Here is a 24,447-nt window from a genome sequence, read left to right as displayed (position 1 = left end):
CTAGAGTTAACCATGTCCGAACTTTATTGTATATTTTTGGTTTTCCATTTCCTTCCAACACACCGATTGATAATACCTCATGAGCCCGTACTGTTTTATAATATTTTCTTATATTCGTGTACTGAATATAGCCTATCCATTTCACGAACCTACCTAAACCTATTAACAATGAAACGATCACAGGGAGATAAAGGAAAACTATCTGGGAGCATAGGGACTTTGAGGTGTAGCGAATAACAAAATAACCACATGAATAACAAACAAACATCTTTAAAATGCAATTCTTCTTCCCCGAATAGAAGGGACCGGTATTACCCTACGGCAACAACAGGGAAATGACACGCAACGTCGCATAATACTTTCATGCTAAAAGAGACCATTCCTTCGGCTAGTATAAAAACTGATATGATTATGCCGTTGGCTGGGCTATAAACAACTGTGACTGTGAAGAGGAGCAAGCGATGCCCACTGGTTGATTGGCTGGGTCCTAAAATTAGTCAACGATCGATAAGAATAGTAAAAATGGTGAGAGAACGCGAAAGTCTGAAGTCAAGTCGCACCAGGGTCGCTCAATCGAAAACGAGCCCGATAGCGTTGAACGGCAGCACGGGGCAGTACGGTTCGAGCTGGAGCGCCGTCGACATACAATCGGCCGAAGCCGTATAATCACCCAGACTTTCCATCACACGTCCAAGGAGGAACCTGCGAAAGAGAGAGAGAGAGAGAGCGTCGCGCAGTGAATGATTGGTGGCCGAACAAAGCACGCCCCCCCCCCCCAGCTCCGTACCATATCTTCGGACAGTTGGGATCTATTTTGGCCGCATCCTTGAGCGTTTTCTCCGCTAACCGGGGCTCACCGAGCGTCAGATGTGCTTCGCCAAGGGCGCGCAAAGCGTCCGTGTGATACGGATTGGCCGAAACCGCATTCAGGAAGCACTGTTTCGCTTCATTCCACTGCGACTGAAAGATGTGAAGTTGGCCACGCTGGAATGGAAACGAATTAAGTAAGAAAAGCGGACATAAAAGGCCGGGAGTCGAGCATTAGGTTGGCCGTGCCGTACACACCATGTACATAACCTGATGCGAAACGGGATTGATCAGGCTCGCTTCCTGGATGCAGTTGATCGCTTCATTTGGCTGCTCGATGGCCAGATACACATCGGCTAGCAGCAGCCATATCTTGAACTGAACCATCCAAGCTGTTTGCGGTCCGGGCCGCGGACTGAACGAGCTAAGCGAGCTGGCCGCCTCGCTGAGCGCGTGCTCAATGCGCGACGCTGCCAACGATGCGGCATGAATGGAATCTGCAAAACGAAGAATCACCCCATTTTAGAGCTACAACCAGCGAACAGAGACGGTTTGCTTACTTGAATCTTTGTCGGACATTTGGGACGATTGCATCTGTATGACGCTGCGCGTATCCGAATGTTTCTCGTGGTCATGCTCGTTGGCCGCGTTGGCCAGCTGCTCCTCGTACACCTCGCGCCAGATGCCGAACATCTGCTGCACCGTTTCGAGCGCCGTCTCGACGTCGCGCAAGTACAGCTCCAGGTGAGCCTTCACGTGCAGCAGATTCAAGTTGTCCGGGAACTCTTCGACCGCGTCCTGCACCACGGCTAGCGCCTCCTTCGGGCGTCGATTGGCCGTTAGCAGTAGGGCGAACAGCAGCAGGCTGGATGCATGTTCGGCCCGCAGCGATAGGGCGGTCGTTATGTGCACCAGCGCTTCCGTGATGTTGTAATTGTGTGCATGCTGGCAGGCCAAATAGTACTCCACCAGATGATCGTTTGGATCCTGCTGTACAGCACGCTCGAGCGCTTCGTACGCAAGACGATTGTAGCGATCGCGCTCGGACACTAGGTTGGACGATACCGCCATCTGTTGCAGTCCGATACCGACGTACAGCTGAGCGCGTGACCTTCGCGCAACTGGGCTTTTCTGCTCTTTGCGCAGTGCTTGCTCGGCAAACGCGAGCCCTTCCTTTACCTGATCCAAATGCTCGTAGCAAACGCGAGCCGCCATCAGGCAGGACAGACTGTCGCCCGGCTCCAGGTTGGAGTGTTCCTTGAGCGCACATACGGCATGCATGTGGCGTCCGAGTGCCATCAGACAGGTTGCGTACTGCTTCCACACGTGGCTTTCTCCGAACGCAAATTTCAGTGCTTTCTCGAGCGAATCGTGCAACAGCGCCACCTGATTCCAGCGCACGGTGGCGAGCGTTAGCAGATCGTAGATGGCCGTCGCATTGCCTAGCGAGTGTACGCGTGCGTCACGGAACTCGGGCGACTGCGACAGTACGGCATCCCGCACGGCGAGCGTTTCCGCGATCAGCAGCAGCAGTATCGTTTCCTCGTGCTGGTTTTTCGGGATGAATTGCTGCCGGCCGGAATATTTGCGCGGCTCCCAGAGCCGTTTGTTGCCACCGGATGCGTTGCGCGTCGGAGTGTTACTGGCCGGGAGGGTGTATATGGTGCCTGACACGCCACGCAGCAAAACTTCCGCCAACTGGCGGGCCAGCGTTAGACGCAGCGTTTGTGTCGCTTTCGTTTCGACCGCGCTCAGCATTACCCGGTAACGGTCGATCGCGTTTTGCAGCTTTCCTGCCTTAATCAGCACGATCGGAGCTCGCTGCAGGCCCGTCTCGAGGATTGCGCCCATCCGCCGAACCTCGCCCTGGTTGTTATTGTCCTGCCCCTGGAGGTAAAGTATGCCGAGATCGGCCGCTCGCTCAAAGCACGTAATCATTTCCGTTTCCTGCTCCGCCTGCTTAAACTTGGACGGTGCTTTCGAGCCCTTCCTTTCCAGACACATCCCCTTGATGGCGTACGATTCGGCAAGAATTCGAATGCTTCGCCTGCAATGATAAAGGAAACGATTAGTATGCGTGTGAGCGATGGCCCTAACCGGGATCTTACGATGAAAGATGCTTCTCCGACAGTGTGTTCAACTCTGCCAGCACAAAGTTCTGCAGCGACTCGTCGTACTGGCCACAGGCAAAGTACAGCTTCGCCAGCAGCAAGTGTGCATCCAGCGCAAAGCCAGCCTTCTTGCCATTCTCCCCAGTGACGGAGTTTAGGTAGCGTTTGGCCTCGGACAATCCGAGCTTCGCCTTGGAGTAGTTGTCCTCTATCGGGGGGTGTTCCTCTAGGTAGCATTCAAGCTTTCCTTCGCCCGTGAGAAAGTTTGCGAGACATTCTGCAAAGCAAAGTACATCAGTAGCGGAGGATGGGGCAAGATTGTACGGGAAATGACTCATTGCTTAGTACGATACCTTGCGGGTATCCCGTTTTCAGCTCTTCGGCCAACTCGATCACCCGTTTCCAGCGTCCTTCACTGCGACACTGCTCGATGGTTGTTTCGAGTTTCGTTCCTTGATTACGGCCACGTCCAGTCATGGTGTGTGGTTACGCACTTTATGGCTTACGATTATACTAGGTCCTTTTCCTTCCAATTCAATCGATAAAATCCCTTAGGGGAGGATAAATTACAAAACAGCACAATTTTCGCGACCGTGTTTTGTGTTTTCAATAAATTGTTCCTCCCAATCAGAATGACACTCTTGACAGCTGTTTGTTATCATCCGGATCGAACAACAACAACAGCAATAAAATCGTGTGACATTTCGCAAGGTGTTTGAATCGAAAATATGACCGTTTATTCTGAAAAGAAATTATCGTAAACAGAGCGTAATCACGACAGCAAGAGATTCAAATGAGCATTTCGTTTTAATTTATTTATCATTTTTGCCCTATTTATTCGCCCAACGGTCGTGTGACTGTGCCGTGGACAAATGTAAACAAACCGCCAGCAGTTTGACAGCTCAGCCAAATCAACTGTCTCCACGTTTCAGAGCGCTCGCAATCGGGCAAAACGGAACGGAAAGTGTTTTGGTTAGACATTTCACCGATACCGGGTCTCCCTCAGCTCAGACTTTGCAGCGAATGTTTAGTATCGCCTTTGGCACTGTCGTAAAACGAATATTCTCCGTGCCACGGTTCGTGAAGATGAGCGATCTACAGCGCATCCTGTCCAACAACAAGGCAGCGGAGGAGCTGCTCGAGTCGCTGAAGCAGGAGGTGAGTGTACTGATTTATTTTCGTACTTTCCACACGGTCAACAACCCGGCGCTCGAGTAACGCAATCTTGTTTACCCCCACAGCTGAAGACGATAAAGAATGAGCAGGTGCAGCGCAAAATCACCGTGCTGCAGGCCGAAAATGATACGCTCCGTCGGCAGGTGGATGCATGCCTGAAGAAGCTAGTTGCACTGGAGGTAGCTCACGGCAAGGTACAGATTCCCGTCCCGACACCGGACCAGGTGCGTGCTGGCAGTGGTCCAGTGACAGTGAAGATGGAACCCGTTGCCGAACCACCGGTTGCCAAGGAAACGCCCACGGAAGCACCGGCGAAGGCACAAAAGCAGCAGCAACAGCAGCAGAATGAAAGTAAAGCCCCGAAGGAAAAGAAACCGAAGAAGGAAAAACCAGCGGGCGACAGTAAACAGGCCGCAGGTGCACCGGCTGTCGAGGAACCGCCGGTCGATGTGGGCCGGTTGGATATGCGGGTAGGCCGTATTGTGGAAGTTTCACGCCATCCCGACGCGGACAGTCTGTACGTGGAGAAGATCGACTGTGGCGAACCGAACGGGCCGCGCACCGTCATTTCCGGTCTGGTGAAGTACGTACCGATCGAGGAGATGAAGAACCGCATGGTGGTTGCACTGTGCAATCTGAAGCCGGCCAAAATGCGCGGCATTCTGTCGGAGGCGATGGTGATGTGCGCCTCGACACCGGACAGGGTAGAAATTCTAGCCCCGCCGGAGGGTGCCGTCCCGGGCGATCTGGTACACGTGGAGGGATATCCGCGCGTGCCGGATGCGGTGATGAATCCGAAGAAGAAAATCTTCGAAACGGTCGCACCGGACCTGAAGACGAACGGTGAGCTGGTGGCGTGCTACAGGGAGGGATCGTTCGTGGTCCCCGGCAAGGGTGCAGTTAAAGCACAAACGCTGAAAAACGTACAAGTGAAATAACTGCCCCATGGGGCGGGTTGTGAAGCACAGCTGGATGTTTGAATAAAAAAAAACGTTGTTAGAACCTTGACCGAAGCACGAATTCGCCCATTTACTAGGCAGAAGTCATCCGGTGACTGATCGAACCACGAAACGCGAAAGGTTTTTTGTAAGGTATTTTTTACTAAACGTATGATTAAAACCTGTTTATTTAACGTTCAATAGATTGCAGATCGGCGTAAGGATCGCTACGGCGCACGGATGAGCTGGGGATGTTTGTTACAGTAGATGATGCACTCATGTTAACATACCGTTCGGTTCCGTACTAAGCGGTTAGAATCCTACTTCCTGCAGAGAGCTACTATCGCAATCCTCGTGTTGGTTGATACGGGACGTACCAGTCGTGCGGAATGTCCCTTTCACTGCAGTGCACGTGTTCCCTGTGTAGAATCAGTGATCGGTGATCGTGTTCGGTGCACATTTGGCAGCGTGGAATTATGTTTTTGTATCTTTCTTTAGGTTCAAATTGGTGCATTCCTTCATTGATCTCCCTTTGGGTTGTGTCGACAAAATGGGTGCATGTTGGTGCGGAAAAAGAAAACTAGTCTGTGACCAACAACGGCTCAACGTTCCTCACGAATAGTTATCCCTTGGAGCCACACCGGCGATTCGCGCGTTTTAACGTACGGTTTTTGAAAATGCTAGCCTATGTGTAGTTGCAGCCCACAACTGACTTCGTGTCACAAAATTTAAATGTTAAACAAAACACTCTCTCTCTCATCAAAACCAGCAGTTCCGCCAGCAAGGTTGTTTGTGATTTGATTTTTTAATTTTTTCCTTGTTTAGCCACGTACGCTTACCACACTCGATTTCACAATCATTCAGGCTTTGGGTTACGTTAAGTTTCCATTTGTTTCGCTGTCTCCCCTGTAATTGGGTGTGTGTAGTATTGTTGCATCCCTTTCTCTCTCCCACCAACACTCGTATCGATCGCATCATCGGTTCGCGTTCAAGGGCAAAATTGATTTTTAATTACTTTTAATGTTTTCGATTAATTTTAGACAGTTCATTTCCATCATCCGCGTCGCGAGCCGCCGTGATCCGCTTGCCGTTCCCTTCGCCTTCCGTCTCGAACAACTAAAATGAACTGCTCAGTCTTTATAATAATCACCCTCATACGGCACGTAATTGAGTTGCCTGCAAATGTTTCGCTTTTTTTCCGGGCGCTTCCTCGGGTTCCACGTGTACCGGGGTGTTTGTGTGTGTGTGTGTGCGGTATGCGTTTTAAGTTATGTAATTTAGTTTTACATTTAAACCTGTATAGTGTTAGGCGTTGTACCGACCCGATGCGCATGAATGTGGCCAGGTGCGCGATTAGGTTAATTTGCTTGGTTTTTTCTTATGCAAACTTGTGTTATGATCCTTGCTTGTTCCTGTTTTATTTTGCGAACCAACTTCTGATATGCGATAGGAAAACTGCGGAACAAAGGATAAAACTGAGGAATGTTGGGGTCGACCTGTGTTCTTAATGGCCTATTCTTCTTCTCCTTTTTGGCCAAACGTCCTCTAACCGGATAGACGAGTCCTCAGTATAGAGGGACAGCCCAGATGAGCACCGGACTGCTCCCTAAATGCTCCCCAATTAATGGCCTATTACTGATCAATAATTGTCGAATGGAATCCCAAGATCCGAACATCGGCAAATGAAGGTCTCAGGTCAACTACAAAGGACACATTCGAAGCATTTGCTAGAAGAAACGATACTGATAATCCTGTTGTAGATCATATCATTTGAGCAGACCAACAGGTCAACTTCTATTGCACCTTTAAACGTTACCCAACAACAGGATTGACCCAAAAATGGCGGATGGAAAACCCTTCAGATTTTGTCCAAATATGTGTGACAATTCCTCTAGCAGTACGAACCTCAACCGATTGGATTACTGCATTAGGACCAACGTTGAAGCCCTAGCCATTTGCCGGTGGCGTGGAGACCCTTACGTCTTTGATAATTAGCAAGTGGAAGTCAATATCTGAGGAAAGACGTGTTCGAGAGTTCCATCGTAATCTTGAAAGTATTATCGAACGAAAGAGTTTCCTATCGCATCCTGTACCCACGATTGAGGTTCAGTATTCCTGGGAAGTATGTCCAGATGCTAGGTAAAGGTTCTATGCTAATGGTGCGAAACGGATAGCATACCTGTTAAAATGTGGATATTTACTTGACGTAGCAGTTGTGGAAGCCTGATTCCTGGTCTGATCTTTCTGATGAAGCTTACTTGTGCTATAGACGTTCGATTTGATGCTTTGCTAGTGTTGTTTCTATGCGGTTTCTTGTCCTATTGGTACCACGCAACAATGTGCTGTCGAATGCTAAACGCTGCTCGCTAGGTTACACTCGTCTAGTCTATTGAATTTCGTGTTCTTCTGTGTACTATTGCGCATGCTATTGTTTACTGCTAGCGGTAATACTTTCATCATTGTGACCGACCTTACAAGCGGTGGTTGGCAGTTAAACTAATGTTAATCGTTAGGTGTTGCTCCAAACTTCTGTTTACTGTTTCTTTGCGGACGCTTTTCCTGGCCTAAAAAAAAACCCTTCAAACAATCAAGATAAATTGGCCGCACATTAATCGTTCACTCACTCGTTTTTTTGATTAAAAAAAAGGCAGCTTCCTCTGTTCAGCACAAAACGGTTCGAAAAGAATCGCAACTAATCGAAGCCAATCGTCGTCGTCGTCGTCGCCGTCGTCTACTTGTGACACACGTTGACTTGATACATTAGATATCAAATGGGTTTGCCGTGTTCCGCGGGTTCGCTGTCCATTGGCTTCCGGCAGGTGTCAGGGGTGTGTTCGCCGAAGTGGCAACTGCCAACGGCCGGTTGCAGGTGTACGGTGATGTTGTGCTTGCCATCGCTGTAGCTATCGAGCGTAGCCGGAATCGAAAGGATCGTCGTGGAAGGCGGCGGCGTGGTGGTGGTGGTGGTGGAAGGCGAGCAGGACGATTCTTCGGCAGCAGCGGCAGCAGTCATGTCGGCGCGCTGCGGTTGATTAACGATCGGACCGGACCGTACCGTCGTTACCGTCGTTGCGGTCAGGAAGGAGCGAAGCTGGCGTGCACTGCCATCACCATCACCATCATCATCAGCACCATTGTTGTCCGGGTCGTGGCTCGCGATCGGTTGCTTCGCGATCAGCTTTAGCAGCTCAATTGCGTCAGCAGCCTTTCGTTTTTCATGCAAGATTCTGCCCGTTAAAAGAGAATGGAGACGGATACGAAGAAAATGCAATATTCGATTCAATTGATGTGGATGAAGATGATGTAACGGGGTGTTTGATCGATCGTTCGTGGCTACAAGTACTGTGCGGTGCCTCTAGAGCGCGAACACTTTTTACAAAAATAATATTAAATACCCCAACACATAAGTAAGACAATGAAGAATTAGAACATAATTAAGCGTAGAACGGAATGAACGGGCAAAGCTTATGCTAAGTCAACGTTTAGAAACCAATTAACTTGTTAAGAGACTACTTTGAGCGCATGCCAAGAAGCATGTACTATAGATAAAGTCTTCTACGGGACATTGAAATTTTAGAGGACATTGAGTCCACTTATCGGAATTACAAGAAATATAAGCCGGTAACGCGAAAAAGATCATTAAAAGTTTAACAGTCGTTAGAAACGGTCCTTTTTAACTGGGTTTTTTCTGTCTCTCTCGAACCCCTGTATGACCCACAATCTCTCTGCATAGCTTGGTGGCTGATTATGTGGGGCACAGATCATCCAGATGAATGTTATATTCGATCACTCGTTAATCGTCCTGCAAACCTTGGTGCTATGAGATCTCAGGAGTGTACAGGACAGGTTGGCTCTAAAGTATGTGGTTGCTACCACGGATACCACGACACAGATCATCTTTAATGTCTTCTTTAAGGACTACTCGCATTTCTGATCGTAGTTGAAAGCAAGTTGGAAAATTGATCTGCAAGTTAACAAAAACCAGGACTACCTGAGCTGTTTTGTGTCGAGATTCTTAGCTATTGAGCCTCGGGATCCCATAACCAGCTTATAGGAATACTTTTAGATATTTACGAGGTCCTTTGAAAGCTCTGGGCCCCAAGCAACTGCTTATTTTTCTTGGACTATGAAGCGCCTTGGAATGAAGCAAAGGAAACGTTTGAAAGATAGGGAATTTACTGTATCAACTATCGTAGAAAGCCAGACTTCACTGAGAAAGATGGAAATGTACAAACGAAAATTCTTAATGATAAGATAAGTTCTCTTTAATTTAATTATTTATCCTCCTTTACTGCAACGAGCGATTCGATTCTATATTTTTAACGACTGGGATAGGAATTCACGATGCGGCAAATCTTGGAGAAGATGGCGGAGCAACAGCTCCACTCCTACCATCTCTTCATTGATTTTAAAGCCGCCTATGACAGCATAGCCATGGTAAAATTGTACGACGCAATGAGCTCTTTTGGAATCCTGGCCAAGCTTACCATGCTAGTAAGAATGACAATGGCCAACATCCCATGCCAGGTGAAGGTGAATGGAAAACTCTCAGGGCCCTTTGCTACCACCAAGGGCCTGCGACATGGAGATGAGCTTGCATATCTCCTTTTCAACCTGGCGCTAGAGAGAGCCATCTTCGACTCGGAGGTGGAAACTTCGGGGACCAACTTCTATAAGTCAGACCAGATCCTGGCATACGCTGATGACATAGACATCATTGGTTTGAGGCTCTCCCATGTAGCAGAAGCTTATCAAAGGATCGAGCTTGCGGCACAGAACCTTGGGTTGGAGATTAACGAGCCGAAAACCAAAATGATGGTGGCACCACCAGCGGTCCTGCTAACAAACACTGATTTACGCAGGGGTGATGTACAGACCCCTACCTTCGAAGTCGTCTAAAACTTCACCTATCCGGGGTCAAAAATCAGTACCGACAACAACATTGATGTTGAGTTACGCGCAAGGATGCTGGCTGCCAACCTGTCATACCACAGCCTGAGGAAACTTCTCCACTCTAAATACCTGTCGCGACGGACGAAGCTGGGACTGTAAAGACAGAACATTTGTAGTCCCGGAGCTCACATACACCTCTGAGACAAGGACTCTATCCAAAACTGAATGACTATCCAAAACTGAAGGACAATGGAGGAGCCGCTACAATGACGAGCTCTACGAGCTGAACGATGATCTCACCATCGTGAAGTGCATTAGACGTGAGTGGTATCGAGGATTGTTGCAGCAGGCCAAGACCGCAAAGCGGTTGTAGCGCCTGATAAGTAAGTAAGTAAGTAAGGGATAGGAATTATAGCAATTTAAAGTGCGTCGATAAACTTTTAATGACTGTTCAAATCTGTTAACTGCTTGGCGATGTACCGGCTATAGACAGACATCTTTGATATCGCGATATGATGTGAAAACGATGAATTTTGAAAAGCGCAATTGAAAACATAAATAATTAGTAAATAAATAACAAATAAAACAAATAAGTAAACCTAAGACAACAAACAAACGAACAAACGGTTAGCACAAAACGAAAAAAACCCTAACAAAAACAAAAACAAAAAGAGCCAGAGACGTATTTAGATGGGGGTTTCAAGAAACCAGAACCACATCCCGGTCTCTTTCTTCCCCCTAACCTGCCTGATGCTTCCTTCAGCTGCTCGATAAAGTCCTTGCCGGTAATGTCCGCCACCGAGTTCGGGTCCATGTTGGACAGCAGCTCCAGGTCCGGTTCGCTCAGCACCGACACGTTGCACAGGTTGGTTTTCATCTGCGCGACCAGCTTCTTCAGATGTATTCGCTCCACGTCCGGGCTGTCGGTAATGTCGGCCGAGTCCCGGCGCGTCGTGATGGTGACGTAATGTGTCGGCTGCAAGCACCAAATCGGAGTGCAATTAGTAGAGAGAAGAAACTGTTTGAGTATAGGATGGGCAGACTAGTTGAAATATTGGGCTTTGTTTCGCCAGCCTAAAAGCTATTTAATCGCATACTCCTATGGCCTAACTTTAAGATCCATGCATCCTAGACCTTCGTTACCTCGCTTTTGATAAAGTTATTACTCATTTAGATTAAAGAAGCGACCTTAAATTACCAAAAAAAAAAAAGCTTCTTATCTACCTTTAGCTCAATTGCTTCAAAGTAGATCGCTCCAAAAGCTTCATAATCAAACTAAAATTGAATTACGGCACCAACATTCGACGACGCTCGCTTCCTGCCGTTACCAAACATGTCAACATTAAAAAAAAAGCGGCAAAGTACATTAGATGCTCTCCATCTGTTCCTTCCAAATTGCTTTGTCTCCCCAGCAGGGGAGTTCGTCTAGGGCAACAAACAAAAAAAGCTCCAACTTTTCCCAAACATGCTAAGGGAAAGTTGACCAAGGCTTTCTCCGCCCAGTCGTCTTTGTGCTGTGATGAGGTGAAGGTTCGTGTAACTTCTTGTCCGTGTCCTGCCACCACTCGGTGTCACCATTAATCAATAAATCCTTCTCGCTCGTGGCGGGGTAACGCAAGGTAACGCCAAATTGTGAATCGCTCTACAAGTTGTTAATGGGGGTTTGCCTTCATGCTTTGTGCTCGTTGTCGTTCGTGAAGCTAAGATCAGTTGGATCGGAAGATTTACGGTCCAGCATTTGGACGTCCCAAAAATAGGACGGACAACAGCGCGATCGATGCGCGCGGTGAACGGAACTTACGTCTATCCACTGTTCGCCGGAGAAGACCGCAATCAGCTCGGCGTTCGGTTCGAGCGTCTGGAAGTAGTCCTCGTCGTCCACCTCGGTACCGTCCGAGTCGAGATGTATGTTGGGCAGATCCGTACGGCCAAACTTTTCCGCCGCCTTCGACCGTACCTCGTCCAGCGTGCCGGCCACCACCGCCTTCTTAATCGCTCTCGTCACATCCTTTATCTGGAACGAAAAATAGCCGTTGGGATCATTGGACACATTAGCAGTAGTGAATTATTCTTTTTGAATTTGAAAAGGGAGAACTTCTTTAGAAGAGGAAACAATAGAAAAGTATGTTCATTTGCAACTTTACGGCAGCGGTTCACCATTGGAATGGCGAATGTAGAAACTTCAACAATAGTTAGTGGTGAACACAATGTTCTACTGGCGTGCAGGTCGTCTTAGTGGTGCTCAGCAAATTGATCGATATTCGAACAGAAAACTCTCTCCGATGGCCACAAACCACAAAACGGCACCACAACTCGATGCAGCACGATGCAGCTGCAAGTGCGTTAGAGTGCAAGAAAACAACACAATGCCCATCGGACAGTGCAAAGAGACAGGCGCACGTAGCAAACAGCTCGTATGGCTAAGGTACACGAAAACATTCTTCCCACAGGAGAACACTTGCTTCACAGAGCAGGTGCAATGCTGCATCAAGGATTCGAAATTTGGCCCCTACACATACACGCCCGGAAGTTGTTTGGGTCAACGAAGTTCGACCGCTCCTTCTTCTCCGCCCTGGTGGAAAGGATTGTGTTTTCGTTGCTAGTGAGGTTCATTTGCGGTTGTGATAGCATTGCTGTGTTCGAGCGAGAAAACGAGCATCCTGTTAGTTGTCAATGCCAAGACTAGTTATGGTTCTTACCGTGTTCTAACAGTTTAAAAGGGCCTCGAAAGATGCGTTCTGTACGGATGGCAATAGGTGGGGCAGAAATGCTTTAAAGGCTGATGGCATTTTAATCACACGGAAAGAAATACTGATAACATCTTTTGATGCCATAACGAGCTACGACGGACGGACTGGTTTTGCTGAAATACAGCATGCTACGATAATTGGATCTGTGTTTCGATGCCATTTGCAGGGGTGAAGATGAATTTTGTCAAATTTTTATACTTTTTTGAAGAAGCTGTAGACATGCTGAGACTAGATTTTAGTATTGTAAAATAATTATGAAATAATCAAAAGTTTTGTAGGTACTCAAAAAACTGTTAAATTATTTAAAGTTATCACGTAGCTTACGTAAATTTTTTTAAACCCTTTAAATGAAATCGGAAGACTCTTTAAGCGTTCAAATACCTCGTACCAGATGCACTGTTGTATCGACACAACTTAAATGCAACGAATAAAACACATTACCAGCACACCGAACACTGAAAAGCTCGGAGATTATGTTCATGCTTTCAGAGAATTCCCGGAAAAGTCAGGGCAAGCAGAAAACCCCGGCTTCCTCAAGTTGTACCAATTGCCACCCGTTGGAAAATCCGTTTAGCACTAACGATCTGTTTGTCTTTGCCACCCAGACACCGGCTGTTTGTGCGCGTAGCAGACCGGCTAGGAAAACAGAACCAACTCCGTGTTTTCTATAGAATAAAAGCTGAACCTCTTTTTCATGGTGCGTATAAGGCGCACGTCGGTCCGTCGGTAGACATAAAATTTGTTTCCGAGAAAACGGTACGCTCCGGCAAACCCTGCAGCAACCCTGCATTGCCTACATGCAGGCGCGTTGGTTGGTTTTATGCTGTGGGACGTTATACTCCCCATAGGTGACTAGATCATGGGTGCCCGGTTTGATGGAGTAACCGGGCTACCTGGTACTACGTCGTATCCTAATGTATTATTATAATTCATCACTTTAACGTACGCGACTGCTGTACAGTCCCTGAGCGGTTTCGATGCTCTACTTTTCCGGCTGGTGTCAACCGGTCCAGCAAGAACCGATCTTTACGCTACCGAAAATGCAGTCTCCTGTCTTTACGGGGGTGTTTGGTCGTGTTGGTCTTTTCTTTTTCAGTTGGTGAGAAATAAACTGTTTTTCATGACACGTGACAGTGTTGTGAATTCCTTGCCAAAGCATGGCAGCGTGAGGTGTTTTATTGGTCAGCAATAAAACGGTAAGTTATATCCCGGAGCCGTCCAATCAATCATTGGCTGACAGCTTTGACAGCCCGAAGTGCGGCGGAATGCTGGCAGCAATCATTTAATTCACTGCTGCTTTCGGCACGTGCCCTAGTCACTATCCAGTAATGGCGGCTGCCGCTCCGGTAAGCACTGTAGCGAAACGGAAATATTTCCCCCACCACCATTCGTTCGGCATGCGGAATGAATTGGTATGATTATAATTAATGGCACACAGGCACAACGGCACAGACTAGACAAATTGCTTGCAGTGCGCGAGGAACGAGCCGATGGGCGATGGAGACGCCTGGTCATTGAGCGTACCGGCTACCGGAGCAATGCGACAAGAAAGGATGAATGTGCGACGGTAAACAATGGCATGGTTTTCACTGTGTCTGTGTGTGCGTGTGGCGTGGCAAAAGCTTACCGGGCATAATCAGACGTACCTTAGGGGAAAAAACCTTAATTATGATGAACGGGGAAAAGCACACCTTCTGGGACTTTTCCCACGAAGGTGGGGTGGGGAAGGAAAACTACGAACCTTGTGAAGGTTAGGCATGAATTTTAAAGTACAACGTGGCAAGAATGATGTTGGAAACGTAAGCAAAATGAATTATTATCCGTTAGAATTTTAATCAAATCTTATAAGATTCGGTTGGTTGAATAAGCCACAAAATCTTTCCATCCTTAATTAGCGTGATCGATTTTCCATAGCCACAATCATCAGTTTTTTACTTTGAAATTAGTTATTGAAACTTTCTGAAAAAAAGTAAATTAAATGATTAATTGAAAAAGAGAACAGTCCAGACAGACCGCTTCTATAATATAAAAAGGAAGATGCATCCAAATCTTCACTTACTCATAGGACTTACAGGTAAGCACATTCATAATAAATTATGTGTAAAAAGGGTGATATTAATTTTAAAAAATTAAACACAATGACCTACAACAACATAACAGTAACTTGAAACAAATTCAAACTCCATTTTTGGGTCGATAAAAATACAGGCGGCTCTAGCTTAATTAAACAAGCAAGAGGATCTTTTCGTTCGGTATGACTTACAAACACAAAAAAAGTATTGAAAAAAGAATTAAATAGGTTCGAAAAGTTTGAGCATACGTGTAATTATGAAGCATTTGGAGTTGCCAAATATGCTACTAAATATGCCCGCCGAGTAAGTTTAGAGAGTAAATATGTAGTAATATGTAGTAGTATGTTTTTGGCGTATGGGAACTCATCATCAGTTTCGACTTGTATTTACTGTTTAAATGTATTTCAGCAGTACGCCCAGGCCTTTATTTTTCTTTATTTGTTTATTAATTACTACGGACAGATGCCGTATTGTCAACCAGGCCGTTTTATTAGATTAAAAAATGGTTCTATTTTAACTAATCAACTAGCTAACAAATTTTAACTGTTTTAAGTGTTAAAAAAAGTCTCTGGCCAGTCCAATAGCTTTTGTAGACTAACGCCAGTTCCGAGGAAAGAATCAGAAAAATATGTTTCAAAAACTTGTTTAATGACATTCTGCTATTAAGTCGTAATGGTTTGAGGGTCGTAGTGACATTTGGATTTAGTACGATTTAGTTGGACCTACGACCGAATCATGACTCACCAACATACAAGCACGAAAAGCATGAATACCAACTGCCGCCGACCTTTCTGTACGATAATTTTAGCCAATTCATCTATTTTGTCCAGCAATCGTTATCTATTGGGAACAATTTTTGATCGCTATGCTAGTCTGGCCAGTGTTTGGTCAGAGCTCAGTGATAAATATGTATGGCATGATTTTGTCACGAAACTCCACCAGGACATCAAAACCAGAACTATTCATATGTTGAAGGAAAAAAATGGCAATTTTAACTTAATGTTTGAGTTTTACCTAATGTACACAGTGATGGACGGAATTATAGCAAATCGTTTTAAAACTGTTATAATATGAGTTTACAATGCCAGCTTACAATCAATCATGCACTCGATTGTGTGTATCTGTTTTGTAATTCTGATGAAAATATGGCCAAAACATATTCTACAATCAAATAGGGCTTAATAACAAATAAAAAATTCAAACATTTTTTTTTATTGCTTCGGAAATATAAAAGTGATCTTATGCCGTTTGATCGTTATTGTAGCTGCGGCTATAGTAAGTGGTATCAGTGCCATAACCTGTAAGGCAAGTTGAACTTGAATTGAGTGGAAAAGAAGCAGATTATCATTTTCGCTTCCTTCGTTAGTTCCTTCGACATTCAGTACACCAAGCCCAAGGGAAGGGAACAAACTGTATTGCAATCGGGACTAATCAAACATATTGCAATCATTTCTAGCCTCTGCGACCTCCATCTTGATCGATCTACGAGAGTACATAATAAGTAATGCCTAGTTCGATTAACGTTAAGGAACCAAAGAACCATCTGGATCTGTTCGTACGAACCACTAAACCTCTTGTACGAATCGAACACCGATAGACGAGACCGTCACGAACACGCTCACCGGATGAAACAGGAAAAGTGATACGATTATGATCTTTCCCTCGGTGGCACGTCACTTCTCGGGGTACTGAATTTGATTACTTATTAATGCAATAAGTTTGTCATCCTTTTATTCACCTTTTATTCACCCCGCTGAGCGAATCCAGCTGGATGCAGTGCCCGTGGACAGTTCAAGAGTACTTCATCTTTTGCTTTCACAAAGAATGTACGACTCAAAGGAAAGCTTTCCTTTCGTTCTCCATCACTTCCAGAGCGATTCGGCGAAGCGTAACGTGATTATGATCTGGATGAAGTGAAACGATTTTTCCACCTGCCAGCTGTCAATCATGGGTTAACGTACACGGGTAAAATGTATGTGTGTGTGAGTGCGTTTTTTTCTTCAATCCCATCGGACACGAACATTTCAAGGTCGGTTCCGAAACCGAGGCTAGCAGTAAGACGCAGATTGGGCACTTAACGACCAGATGGGAAAGCAATCCACACCATAAGGATGCCAAAAGTCTGGCAGATCATCATTACTCTACGCAAACGGTTGCCTTCTTCTTCTCGAGACCCCCTGGATTGGGTAGAAAGTTTTCGACCGCATTTTAAAGTGTATTATCCGACGGTGAAAATTAATCAGATAATGGGTTCGTTGGGGAAAAGGTGTGAAAATGTCTTGAAAGCGTATTATTGGAAAAAGCTTTCAAGTAGACCAGCAGCCATTTTCTTAATTTTCTGTTTAATACTCTTTTAGAGTAGTGCTTGGGAGAAGGCTTCAAAAGGATACAGGAATGGAATGGCTTCATGGGTAATTAACGTTGCTGCTAATGAGGGCATCAATAACGGGGGAAAAAATCAATGGTACAATAATAATCCCATAGCTTTTACAACGAATGGCAGATTAACTTTTAAACATTTGACCGTAACTTTGGTCAGGAAGGTATAAATTTTAATAAAGCTCCATGTAAAAGCTTCATCCATGTCGATTGGGGTAGCATGGATTTGGTGGGTAGAACATCTGCAACCCGTTGGTGCATCGATTGCATTGCGTTGGTTCTCTTTCCAATGTCAAATCCCTCCACTCGCGTTAAAATATCTGCATCCAGGTTGACAATACCTACCCCGGGGACAATCCACCCATTCAGACCCATTATTTCCCGACCCCAAACAAAATCCAATTAATCGTCCGTCTAGCCTGGCCTGGCTGCCCAGGATACGGATGAAAACATTAAAATTTAAAGCAATTTCCGCGCCCTCTGTCTCGCTCTCTCTCTTTCTCTCTCCAGGGTTTTTCCAAAGCCCTCCCGGTAACGAATCGATAAAATGTTTCACCACACAAAACACATCACCACCGCCCTTGCTGCTCACCGTTTTTGGGGGAAGGGTCGTGCGACATAAAATAAACCGAATTACGCGCCGGAACACACCACGAATCTACGAATCAAATATTCATTGCCATTTCCGCTTCATTTTTCATCGATTCTCCCAGCTAGGTTGGGCGAGTTGCTGCATGTGCTCCGATCGATGCTTGGAACCGTATATCCGTCGTTTCACTTCTCGATGGCATTTTGATGACTCGATGGCACGGTGTGTGTGTGTGTGTGTGTGTGGAGATGAAGTTGTGCCAACCTTTTTTCGTCGCCCCGTTTCGTCAAACGAAGCTGGTGGTGACACTGTTGTTTTTGGGAGACTTGTGTTTTGCCATCGCCAATTTCAGCACGAGCATTGTCGGAGGACAAATTGAACTGGAGTAGGGAAAGGATAATTTCCGGCGGCACTGATTTGGTACGATGGAGAAAACCTCTATTTATAGTGAAACAATAGAGAACTTTGTCTACCATTGAACGTGCGATGATAAATTGAATGGTGAAGGCGCAATCCTTTGTCGTTGTAATCAAGCAATAGATCACAAAATGCCTAACTTTTGTTGAGGCAGTGCATAGTGCATTAAACATTTACGGTAAATTTAAATCAGTTGAAAATTAATTCTATTCAAACGACATACAGACAACAAGTCGAACTTTGCGCCCGTCAGTGGCTTGGAAGAAAATTCGAAATTGACCAAGTAAATCATGAATTATGGCTAAACATAAACTAGAGCATTACCAATCCAGCCTGAACGGCACGACAGCCCTAAACTAAAAACTTCTCCCACAAGACAATATGGTGCTACTGGTGCTGCTGCTGTTGCTTGCAAACGACCGATCGAGAAAAAGTTTCTGCCCGATTCCATTACCGAAGTTGAGAGTTCGAGTTTTCTCGATGACTGCAGTGACAGTCGGGAAATTGTTAGGAGAAATGTGCCAATATATATATAGTGTTACCGTCAAGTGCAGTTCGCTTTTGCCTTTACACTGATAGCACTGAACACTTTAAGCATTAGCCATACACCACTCAAAAGATGATATTGCACATTGTTTGAATGAAAAAAAAAACTAGGAACAATAGGACCTCCCATGCTTTGTAACCGCAGTTCAAAAGGGGGCGGCCACAGTCGTGACCTATTTCATTGAATAGTCTCGAGAAGGTTTTTTTTTGGGACTCGGCATGATAATTAAGACGAAGAACAAACTACTCCACGAATTTGTCTCAAAAACTAAAATCTTACGAGCAAGCGCACCAACAAAGAACACTACCAAATCTTCCTCCCTTTTTGTGGGCGCTTAAAACACGGCAGCCAGAACCCGAGATGAACGATGAGGGTTCACCAAGGATTCCGAAGAAGCTTAAACCATCTTACCGGAGCGGCTCGGTACGGGTCGTTTGAGCAATCATAATTAGAATGAATGGCTCAGCAGTCAGTGCACCACCGGTAGGCGCACAACTGGATGGTAAGTTTTTAATTGGAAACAAGTTTGCTCCGGAGAGAAGTTTTGCCGCTTGCCGGGATGGTACGAGAAACTGGCTGGTACGATCGTTTGCAGGATGAAGATAAACGGGTGAAATTGTAGATAAACAGGGTGGATTTCACTATCTTACGGTGGTGTTTTGGAGGGAACGGGACGGCTAACAATAACGCCGCTAGACGAAATTGTAAATCGGTCCCCCCCGGGGGCAGATGGGAGATTCGGTTGAAAACTGATAAAATCTAATATAAATGCAAATGGATAATGGGAAGGCTTGCATTGCCCTGATGCTGACTGTACTGATAAACGAGTTATAGTGTTCTGCCTAAAGAATACTGGGTTTTAGCTGTGCAGCAGCAGGGCTGGGAAACTGCAAGTTCAGCATATAACCGTGAGACCAAGAGTCCGCTAGAGAGTGGCCCCACATTATAAGATCCTCACTCGGTCTGTGAAGATACTTCTTCACGATAACTATCGTCGCCCTCGATCTAACCGTTTCTTAAGCGATGAACTTTGTGCACCACTCCTTGCACTTTGAGTCACCCGAAGTCTCCTTCACAGTTTTCAATTGTCGTTGGACTCAAATGCCGTTTTTTTTAATATAAAAATCCCTAAATGACACTTACTGGACATGGCATCAGCAATATTTGCGCAATTCAGAGCTTTTTGTGTTATTTTCTAATGAAAAAATGATACCTCACCATCTGCTCTTAGTCGATTTGTGACGTTTAAGATACATCAGCATCAAGCTTCAATTTCTGCTAGTAGTTTCTTAGTTTCGGTATTAGAATCAGCTATATTCATAATTGTTAATATTTCGAATATATTTTTTAGAAGTAATTTGGATCCTTCTAACCGAGCATGCCGGATATAAGGCAAAATAAGAGGGAGGAAATGTCTTGCTCATTTTTCTAATAATTTTTTTGTTAATCTTTTCTTAAATCTTAAATTTTTTGTCGTTACTGAGAATTGTAACTCGTCAGCACATGCGGTACTGACAATACGGCGCTTGCCGTGTTAATTGAAATATAAATAAATAATTTGGACCCTTCCACATGATGGACTTCCGCATCTTGGACTATTTCTGCAAGAGACAGTTTCGTAAAGGGAAATAATTCTTCTTAGTATCTATTCTTCTTCCTATTTCTTAGCCAAATTACCTCTTAGGTCATGCCTGCCATTTCTTGCTTATTGAACTTGTTGATACCACATAGTTGGATAGTCAGTGCTCGAGATAAGGGAACGGCTCAGATGGGATTTGAACTCCGGTCCTGCCGTGGCCGCCCGACTTAGTATCTGTTACTCTTAATGAATTATCGAACAAAAAATACATTCAGAGTAAGTTATAATACTATTCACAAGATGAAACTCCAAACAACCACCGCTCGCGTCGCGGTGGTCCTGCTTCGGAACCTTGGACATGCTCTCTGGGTAGGGAACCTCCAAACTATTTACATTGTATCCAATACAATCATGGATTAGGACAACCTGGTGTAGTGAAGTCAAATAAATGTTCTGAAACCCCTTTTTTTATACCTCGTAAAGGTATGGGGCGGTCCGATGGCCGAGGTGACAGCGGCGCCGGTCTTCACATGGCAAGGATTCAAATCCTATCCAGACCGTCTCCTCGTACGCAGGGCTGACTACTTAGTTACGGGTAAAATCAAGTCCCAGAGAGTCAGACATGGCAAGTCCAAACCATTCAAGGTTGTAGAGCCAAAGAAGAAGAAGAAAGGTGTGGCAACAGGCCGAATCTTGTTGCCATCCGTACGGCCTATGCTTGGCAACCTTTATTATCACACACTGTAGTCCAGTGGCGTATCAACCTAGGAGCGAAAGGAGCGGCCGCTCGGGACCTCATCGGTTAGGGGGGCCTCGTCGACCAGGGAAATTCTGTTGTTTCTCATTAATATCACAATTAGAGGGCCCCTCTGAACTGCTATTCCGCTCGGGACCTCCACCACTGCTGTAGTCATACCGTGTTTAGCAACTCCACAAAGCTATCTGAAGTCAGTCTGGGGCCCGAAAACCATTACAGTCCGGTTCATCAGGGGAGATTTGGTCTACATTACAAGAGGAATGTCCTAGCGAGTCTCTATGTCATAGCTGATTGGTTTTGCTGTATACAGCGAGCTTTGGATAGTAGTCACAATAACCCTGTTTGATGGCCGGCACGAATATTTAAAGTGTCTTCCAGTCATCCATCCTTGCTGTCAAATGACTTTTGACATGATATTCATACTAAAAATGAGAAAGGGTCCATAATACTTAAAAAAACTATAAAACATTAACTCTTTGTATCTTAATCAGTTTATATATTATTAATATAAAAAATGAAATATATACTTGAAACAAACTTCAATAGAATTATCGTTATTTTGTAAAGAGACTTTACCCAACTAGTTGGATGACGAAAGCTTCCTTGAACTTCTTCTTTTTCCTAAAAGAGTTTAGAGTTTAGGTAGAGAGCCTGCCCATCCTAGTTTCCTAGAGTTTTTCTTTCGAAAGATAGGCGCTACTCTCACTAGATCATCACGCGAAAATTCTCTCTTAAGGATTGACGACTCCCAAGGCTACTGCTAATACAGCCGAAAGGCTTTGTCTAAAGAAAAAAGCATCATCTAGGACAACATATTAATGCATGCAACTACACAACCAACGGCCCCATGCATTGAATACATTTGACAGGCAGGCAGACAGACACAGGCTTATCATGCGAAGCGGCTTTATGAAGCACACAATAAGGACGTCCCGTGTGCCGGCGCATTTCTACTAACCGCGCATTAATGCAACCACATATCTAAACTCTTCTGTTTGATGCTTCTCTCCGGCTGCTAAAGTACGGGAAACATTTCCACCATCCACTCGACACAAGTTGATCGTCGCCAGCAGAACGAGAGCTAGTGCTGCTGCTACTGCATATTGCATGAGCTTGAGCGTCAAACGAGCACATAAAAGATGAGTGTCCAGATCCCACCCCGACCAACAAACACTTCCCACACCGCATCCCACCCGCCCCGGGGGGTGGGTGGCGTATTGTGTGAGTATGGCAATTACATTCGTCATGATTTGCCGCATACATTTTATTATCCTACTCCTACCCACGAGACGGTTAAGGCACTTTGCTAAAGGATGATACCTTGCCGGACGGTAAGTATGCAAACGATGCTCACACTTGTGTGTGTGTGTGTTTTTTTTTATAAATCCGCGTTGAACTATTTTTGTGAAGCGAACCAAGGAAACATGGCCATACGGTGTATGTCTACACCGGGGCCGGTCTAGTTGGTGTCCACCGGCCAGCACTTAAACGCAATTATCATAACCCCATTGGCCGGCGAGTCCACGCTAATGCACTTGGATTATGAGCAACATATAATGCAATCTACTGGCCAGGCTTTCCATTTCCCGAAGCACCGCGACCAGCAAGGTGTTGAGTGTTGAGCGCTCGGATTAAAAACAATTTCACTCGTGGGAAAAGCCACCAAAGTATCCACCAACCTACTGCAGAGAAATGCTATTTTTGTATTACTTTTTTTTTTGGGGAAATGTTATCAACTTCTACATTAGCTACAACATTGCTTTTTAAGAATGTCTGCACGAACCAAGCGCCCTTTTCGGCAGAGTACGAAACGAAAAGAAACCCCGTCAGCATTCACGACTTGTTCACGCGCACCACAAGAAACATTCCACCGGCACACGTTATGTTGCATGTTTTATGCTGCGGTATTGTGTACTCTCCAGGTGGCGCTATACGGCAAAGGAGGGTGCCTGGATTTTTGCTGTTGCTCAACATAAGGGAAAGATAAACACGCAAAGATGACGATTTGTAGTTCGCTGCGCTGTAACGCCAAACACCGGTTCGAGCAACAGTTTACACCGCTTAAACCTGAATATTTTATGGACAATGGTTGAATGTTTTCGGTAACGGTTTTTACTGGGAATTAGTGTACACTTACCAATATGAGTTAAAGTTAAGGGTTTTTCAAAAAAAATTGAAAAGCATTCAAATCTTTATTCCGATTCACTACAATCATCTTCATGGGCTACCGAAAGCATACCCGGCGTCTTCTCGATCGATCGTGAAGGAAATTTCATTTCTTTCGCAAACATTTCGAATCACCAACTTTCTGCCAAGTATCTGCGAACGTTAGACGGGTTTTGATTCCAAATTCCCAACTGCCAGCTCTGATGCGGAGGGACAAAAAGAAGGATCCTTTTAATGGGTTTCCCATCGTACAAACAAACGGTTGTTAGGGGATTTTGAGAAAAAAAAGCAGCAATACATCCTCTCGTACAACAAGAGTAGCATATTCCACGAAAACATTCGGCACACGTCACCATCTGGAGGCTGGAAGAGCTGCACCATATGGGCCGGGAGTTTTATAGCAAACGGTGGAATGAGTATTTGTGTTATTCATTAAGTGTTAGTTCGTATTGCTTCATTTGCTGCAGGTTTGAAATTGGACGACCTGGCGCATACTTGAAGCAGAAGAACATGTTTTCTTTCCATTTATAGTATGGAGGCTATTCAGGGTTGCTCTTGTAAGCCGTGCACATAACACATAACACGAAGCAGCGATCATTTTTGTGAACAAAAAACTCTAATCTAATACATTAAACTGATTTTGTGATAAGCGTAATAAGAGCGTGTTTAAAAAGATGGAACAATAAAAAAGGGATGAAATATTGCTGAACCGTTTCAAGAGTGGTCCCATAGTAATGGACTTCGCATGAAGGCCCAACATTCCAACAGGTGGTTGGACGCTTAACGTATTCAAATGTGTATCAAGTTTGAATCTTAGATGGCAAATCAGTACTGTCGAATACTACCAATGCTTAGGTATTAATAGTATTTAAATTGATCATATTTCGAGCTGTTAAAATAATTTCTTCTTTACTTTTCTGTTTCAAGATGATTTAAGATATTTTCAATCAGTTGACGCTTAGAAAATATGCTCTTTATGAATAAATGTGTGAGCAAAAGTGGTTTGCACGGTTCAAGAGTGACCATTTTGTTTTCAAAGATCAAAAACGTACCAGAACACTATGAAAGTTTGAAGATGGCAAAATGGAGGCTTTGCTCGATGATTATCCGTCGCAATCACCAATCAAACTAGTGGAGAGATACTTGGAGTAACACAACCAGCCATTTGCTATCGTTTGAGGCTGGAGTCTCAGCTCAGTCGTATACGTCAAATTGTATAAACTTTGTATGGAATTTGATGGATGAGGATGGATGACAGTTGGATTA

General features: G+C 45.1%; 3 protein-coding genes across 3 annotated transcripts in view; 1 reads left to right on the top strand and 2 right to left on the bottom strand.

Moving 5' to 3' along the window:
• Nucleotide 1: 1 nt before the first annotated feature.
• LOC118506093 (tetratricopeptide repeat protein 7B) lies at nucleotides 2-3,567 on the bottom strand. The gene is made up of 6 exons (XM_036042777.1): nucleotides 3,272-3,567; nucleotides 2,916-3,195; nucleotides 1,368-2,854; nucleotides 1,066-1,304; nucleotides 788-984; nucleotides 2-702 (listed from the first exon to the last, which is right to left on the bottom strand). The coding sequence occupies exons 1-6, from the start codon at nucleotides 3,393-3,395 to the stop codon at nucleotides 570-572; spliced, it is 2,460 nt and encodes an 819-aa protein (XP_035898670.1). The 5' UTR covers nucleotides 3,396-3,567; the 3' UTR covers nucleotides 2-569.
• A 129-nt stretch (nucleotides 3,568-3,696) lies between these two features.
• On the top strand, nucleotides 3,697-5,102 carry LOC118506095 (aminoacyl tRNA synthase complex-interacting multifunctional protein 1). The gene is made up of 2 exons (XM_036042779.1): nucleotides 3,697-4,076; nucleotides 4,160-5,102. The coding sequence occupies exons 1-2, from the start codon at nucleotides 3,942-3,944 to the stop codon at nucleotides 5,030-5,032; spliced, it is 1,008 nt and encodes a 335-aa protein (XP_035898672.1). The 5' UTR covers nucleotides 3,697-3,941; the 3' UTR covers nucleotides 5,033-5,102.
• A 716-nt stretch (nucleotides 5,103-5,818) lies between these two features.
• The window catches only part of LOC118506096 (DNA fragmentation factor subunit alpha-like), a 33,205-nt gene continuing 14,576 nt past the window's right edge, over nucleotides 5,819-24,447 (bottom strand). The window contains exons 2-4 of the mRNA XM_036042780.1: nucleotides 11,727-11,939; nucleotides 10,669-10,901; nucleotides 5,819-8,259 (exon numbers count right to left, since the gene is read on the bottom strand). Coding sequence (XP_035898673.1) covers nucleotides 7,800-8,259; nucleotides 10,669-10,901; nucleotides 11,727-11,939 — 906 coding nt within the window. The 3' untranslated portion in view covers nucleotides 5,819-7,799. The remainder of the gene's footprint in view (nucleotides 8,260-10,668; nucleotides 10,902-11,726; nucleotides 11,940-24,447) is intronic.

Source organism: Anopheles stephensi, chromosome 2 (genome assembly GCF_013141755.1).
Source record: "Anopheles stephensi strain Indian chromosome 2, UCI_ANSTEP_V1.0, whole genome shotgun sequence".
Classification (NCBI taxonomy): Eukaryota; Metazoa; Arthropoda; class Insecta; order Diptera; family Culicidae; genus Anopheles; species Anopheles stephensi.
The sequence above is the reverse complement of the archived record's forward strand: the minus strand, read 5'-3'. Positions and strand labels throughout refer to the sequence as shown.